We start from the raw sequence: 6,087 nt of genomic DNA, 5'->3' as shown, positions 1-6,087 counted from the left end.
AGAAGGACCGCGGCCGCACAGGCTTCCTGAAGGCCTGCGGATCCATGCCCCGCACGGACCGCGCAAAGCCGACTGCGGCCGCGCAGCACCCACCGCGAACCGCGGCCGCGCTAGCCCCTCCGTGGCCGCACGCGTTTCCTCGCGGTCCGCGCCAAAGGGTTCAGAGGCCTGCAATATTTTCCTTAACCTGCAGCATCTGATCTTTTAAGTCTAAGGCACCCCGGAACCTACTCGAAACTCATCCGAGCCCTCGAAACTCTAAACCAAGGATGCACACTACCTCAAAAACACCCTACGAACATATTCGTGTGATCACATCACCAATATAACATCATGAACATCGAATTTAGCCTCAAGATCCGTGAAATTCCTTAGATTTCCTTTTAAACATTAATTTTCCAATTAGGGTCCGGATCACGTCGAACGACGTCCGTTTTTTACCAAACTTTACAGGAGTGATTCAAAATATATATAAGACATGTACCGGGCGTCGGAACCAAAATACGGGCCCGATACCATTACTTTCACATCAGTTTTCATTTCAATTTTCTTTAAACATTTTCAGAAAACAATTTCACTTAAAAATTCATAACTCGGGCATGGGACCTCGGAATTCGATTCCGGGCATACGTCCACGTCCCATATTTTCCTACGAACCCTCCGGGACCATCAAATCACGGGTCCGGGTCCGTTTACCCAAGATGTTGATCGGAGTCAAACTTATTCATTTCGAGGTCAAAACTTAGCAAATTTTCACAAGATTTCACATTTAAGCTTTCCGGCTACGCGCCCGGACTGCGCACACAAATCGAGACGGCTCTAAATGAGGTTTCCAGGGCCTCGGAAGTACACATTTCAATTAGAAACAGGTGATGACCCCTTTTGGGTCGTCACAAATATGCTAAAGTTATTTAGTTCATTTGTAAAAACTTTAGCACTAAAAGCTGTAGTTTTTTTATCGTGGATTCATTAGTTTTGTTATAAAGCTTTTTCAAAACTTGCTTTTGTTAATTTTTTTCTAAATTGTTGTAGATAATATGTATAGCATAGTCAGTCAGTGCTTTGAGAGATCAAACCATCATACTGCTATAATCTTCTCCTACGTTGGGAATTATAATTTCTGGTTATCGTCTGAGCATTACATTTGAACAGCTCTTACTATTTTATTATCTCTAGAAATCCAATACTTCATAATCCTCTCTTTTTCTTTTATATATATTTGGGTTGGGGGAGGGGGGGGGATTACTAATTGTACAAGTGATATAGCTTTTTCAACAGCAGCAGAAGAAAGAAGAAGAAAAAGGAAACGAAGGAGGAGAAGGAGGAGGAGAAATGAGGTTGGAGTTGTTTAAAAAGTGGGTACAAATTAAAACTTTAAAAAAAAATAGGTATAAATTAAATTGGGGCAACCAAATAGGACGCCCCGTGCAATTTTTACTAATCCTCGGCAAGCTTAAAACGAAAATGGGCTCAACCTTGTATCCAGTTGGACATGACCTCAATTATTGGACCTATATCTACTTCAGAGTTCAGACTTTGACTTAAACTTCATTAGTTGGTTAATACTTACAGAATCAACGTACTTTACCTAGATTTGAGGCAAGTTACAACAAAAAAAGTCCATGGTAATCCTAGTTTAGATGATAACATTTATAGCCTATTTGTTTAAACTTTCAAAATCTGCATAATTTAAACATTTTTTTTCATAAGTTGCTTAAATGACAAATCCGTTCCAATGTAGGTAAACATATTTGATTGGACACGGAGTTTAAGAAAAATAAAGATTTTTTGGAATTTGTGGTCCTAAACAAGTCAAAAAGGGCCCCAGAGTATTTGTGTCTCATTAAGTGTAAAATTGTAAGTTTAAGCTAAATTGTTTCTAAACAAGTCAAGAACAGACATGATTTGTCATTTATTAAATATTAATTAAATGCCTTAAGTTTATAGGGCCACATACATAATTAGGAAAAATCTAACATGAACTCGAAGTGAGAATTTTAGATTATACATAGGATTGAGTAGAACAAGTTTTTGAACCTGAGCATCAAGAATGATTTCGCGGTTAGGATAGACATATACCTAATAGTCTTGCTTGGTTGTTATACATGAATGAATGTGTTCTTGTTGATTCTAATTTCACAGACATATAGGCATTAAGTTAGCTTGAACATGTGAGTAAGAACTTTACAGATTCTTATGAGCAATATTAATCCTTATGTCGAACAATAAACCAAATAAATTAATTAGTCAATTTAAGTGAATAATACAACAGAATTGTTAGATAGCCCATAATCATAGATCATTTTCATCACATGGATAACATAAAAATGTGCTCTTCTTTTGTTTAGAGTTTATTAGTTGTTTTAATTAGCTTAGACTCAATCATTTTTAGGTTTAACTCTTGTTTAGATAATTATATTAGGATAGTTTAATCTAGATAATGGTTATATCATAAATCTCTGTGAGTTCAATACTCTATCTCATCACTTAATTTATTATTTGACGACCGCCTAAGGCACGGAAACTAACCATGGTAAGAAAGCAATAACTTTGTTTAATTGAGCAATGCGCATTGCGTGATCTAGCGGCTTGTTAACGTAATTTTGGAAAAAGACCGGGGTTTTCAGCTAATCATAGGTCAGTGGACTAAAGGAAGGAAATATTGAATCTGCCTTTGTGATCACCAATATTATAAAGATCAAAGGATAAATAAACTTGATATAGCGGAAAGATAAGATATCATATACTTATTTTGTTTTATCATTCTTATGATTAATGATACTAGTAATAGAATTTTATTCAAAAGTATGCAATTTCTTAGGTGTCATATCGACTAAATGCACGACAAGCTAGAGGTTTCTCCATCTCAAGGGAAAGCTTCAAACATTCAGCAAGATCAACAGGTTTGCTTGGGAGCCATTTGAACTGTTGGAGAAGTCGTGCTAGCCAGAGGTGCACTGTGGCCAACCCTAATACCCTTCCGGGGCAAACCCGACGTCCAGACCCGAATGGAGCAAGTCTAAGATCCGAGCCCATAATTGAGATGTCTTCTTCTTTATCACAAAGCCTTTCGGGCTTAAAAGCCCATGGATCTTCCCAAATTGTTGAGTCATGTGTAATAGCCCACATATTAACCATTGCAGTTGTCCCTGCAGGAATGAAGCACTTGTCTACATAAGTATCATGGATAGTTAAACGGGCCCAAGAGAGAAGTGGGCCTGGTGGGTGTAATCGAAGAACTTCCTTCACAATGGCCTGCAAATAAGGAAGGTTTTGTATGTCTGAGTCACGCACGTGCTTGTTATGACCAACGCACGTGTCAATCTCTTTCTGTGCTTTTGCTTGAACATCTTGGTGTAAAACCATTCTTGCCATGATCCATTCTAGAAGGATGGCAACTGTATCTGTTCCTCTAAACACCATTTCCTACATATATTACATTTCAGGTAAAAAGTAATTAATTAATTGATTGGACTACTTCTCAAATAAAGTAAATATATTCATATATTTGATCTCAGATAATTGCTTGAAAGTGAGATTTTGTGATTGTTATTGTTATATATAGTTGTACAATTCTCAATATTGTTAATTACTGAATGGAAATAAGTGTTTTTGTTATTTGAAAGACAACTATTTCGATTTTCAAAAGCAGACACAAATATCATTAGATGGTTTTCCAAAAGAATACAAACACAATATTGTTATAAACGAAATCTAACACACGAATAATTTTACGAAAATAGTTTTATTAATCCAAACGCCACTCCACTTCTTAAACGAGTGTCACCTTTATAGTATACTTACTATTATAGACTCCATTACAACATTTTAATGTTTTCAAAAGGAATACATAAGAAGGAAAAAAGAATCATATTGTGAAGCATACTTATCAAGAATATAATTAGGTAACATGAGTAGAGTGTCTTTTTCTTATTTTCTCATATCTAGTCATGAACCTCACATTATGTATATACACAAGGTTAGTGATGCGAATTTAAATTAAAAGTAATAGAAGGTCTAATTTAAGTGGGACACAAGGTTAGTGACTCAGTTCCATTTGGCAGAGCTGCAAAAAGTAAAAGTGAAGAAAAGAAACAAAGCTTACCAACATATATAATTATAATCATAAACTAGTCAAAGACATATATAAAACTCTTTAGTCAACTCCACATGCAGTGGACTTAGTGCTGACGAAGTAAGCGATTATTGTTGTTAAGACATGACACCAACTTAACTTTTAATGATGAGTCATTTTACTTTGAATTTTCAAAGAATCTTAACTATCTACCTAGTTAGTTATTATATATGTATTCCAGACATGAACGAGTTGACAAATGATATTTAAAATAATCAATTGATAGGCTTTTACACCTTAAATTCACATAGAAAATGAAACTCTAAGCATAAAAAAACTCATACATATATAAGCATATTGATATCTGCCTAGCATCATGCAAATATTTTTGTTTACGTGGAAAAAAATATTCCATTGAGATAATAAAAAGTGATAAGTTTAACTTCTATAAATTGGTATTGCATATACTATTAAAAGTTGTGTTTTTTCCAGATAAGACGCACTGTAAGCCATCCTAGGCCTTCTTCGTTTTAGATGGAAAAAAAATCTCGATATCACTTGAAAGGTCAGGTAATTACTCATAACAAGTGGAATTAATAACTTAAAAAATAAGAAAAATAACCTTCTAGAGCAAATTAAACTCCATCAATAGTGTAAAATTTTCATTGTACTATCAGTGAATATCATCAAAATCCAAAACTTACCCACAGAACAGCCACCATGTCTGCATCAGTAAGTTGATCTTCTTTTGCCAAGGATAGCAACAAACTAAGGAAGTCGTTTTTCATGTTTAATTCTCCCTCTCTTCTTCTTTCTTTCACTATTTCGCCAACCAGTTCATTCACTTGAGCTGCCAATTTATGACATCTTCTCTTAGTACCCCAAAAGTCTAAAAACCTTAAAGGAAAATAATCAGACCAATTAAACTCTCCAATCAATTCATATCCTTCCTTCACCATTAACCCTAGTTTTTCACCTTCTAACCCTAAAGTACTCCCAAACACACTTTCCATAATATTACTCAAAGACCCTTTTCTTAATATCCCTCTAACCTCAACAAAACCAATCTCATTCATCTCCTTGACAACTCCTTCTATCATATTATCGGCTATAAGTTGTCGAAGACCCTCAAAACTTGAAATTCTCCGAGGAGAAAACATGAGATTCGCAGCAATTCTTCTTAGATTTCGCCAATAACTCTCATAGGGAGCGAAACCAATTGCTCGTTCAAACATGAGCAATTTAGCTGATTCTTTCACAGGACGATTTGCAAATGAGGTACCACAAAGAATTTCCTTCGCAGTGTCAGGGTGACTACTGATGATAACTCGAGTAGCACCTAGGCTTATAATCATGAGTCGAGTCGAACCCAATGATGTAGCAAGGGTGGCGAGCTTCCGATGAGCATGAGACCCCATTTGAGGTAGAAACCCCAACAAGGGCCAAGAAAAAGGTCCAAGAAGTATTTTATGTTTTTGATAGTGAATATAGTTTCTCCATGCAAACCCTCCTGGCACTAACCAAAAGTTTAAGAGGAAAAGGAATAGGGAGAAGAGAGTTGCAAGAGTAAAAGGCCAAGGATTAGCTTGAAAGAGTAAGTAAGATATAACTATGAATAAAAAGATGAAGAGGGATATGCTGGCCAGCATGAAGGGCTTCATTTTTTCTAGGACTAAAAATTGACGTAAAGGAAGAAGAAAATAATTAAAAAGCTGATATTGCTCAAAGCTATATTGGAAATGGATTCTTGTCATGAGAGGATTGCAAGTGGAATGATTAGTATATATAGGGTACGTGGAAAGTGTTTGGTTCACAAATTTGGTTTCTTTTACTTAACCCTGGTTAAGGGACCTTTTCTTTCGACAATGATAACAAATGCTAATTAATCATTGATAAGCACTACAAAAGGCATTCGGACAGAGTTTGTGGGTAGGGCGGAATTAGAAACATTGTTTAGGTCAACGTAGCTAATTCCCCACCGTCAAACTTTTGACATTCATTTTTTTGTTTTC

At 35.8% G+C, this 6,087-nt stretch overlaps 1 protein-coding gene across 1 annotated transcript; it reads right to left on the bottom strand.

The window, feature by feature from the left end:
• Positions 1-2,692: 2,692 nt before the first annotated feature.
• LOC107804267 (cytochrome P450 78A5-like) lies at positions 2,693-5,823 on the bottom strand. The gene is made up of 2 exons (XM_016628119.2): positions 4,780-5,823; positions 2,693-3,426 (listed from the first exon to the last, which is right to left on the bottom strand). The coding sequence occupies exons 1-2, from the start codon at positions 5,734-5,736 to the stop codon at positions 2,818-2,820; spliced, it is 1,566 nt and encodes a 521-aa protein (XP_016483605.1). The 5' UTR covers positions 5,737-5,823; the 3' UTR covers positions 2,693-2,817.
• Between the last annotated feature and the right edge of the window lie 264 nt (positions 5,824-6,087).

The sequence above is a fragment of the Nicotiana tabacum genome, chromosome 5 (assembly GCF_000715075.1).
Source record: "Nicotiana tabacum cultivar K326 chromosome 5, ASM71507v2, whole genome shotgun sequence".
NCBI lineage: Eukaryota > Viridiplantae > Streptophyta > Magnoliopsida > Solanales > Solanaceae > Nicotiana > Nicotiana tabacum.
The sequence above is the reverse complement of the archived record's forward strand: the minus strand, read 5'-3'. Positions and strand labels throughout refer to the sequence as shown.

Excerpts from the sequence above, each read along its gene's own strand:
- LOC107804267 (XM_016628119.2), bottom strand. The coding sequence starts at position 5,736 with ATGAAGCCCTTCATGCTGGCCAGCATATCCCTCTTCATCTTTTTATTC. Across the intron at positions 3,427-4,779 it reads ACATGGTGGCTGTTCTGTGG|GAAATGGTGTTTAGAGGAAC; the intron begins GTAAGTTTTGGA and ends TAATATATGTAG.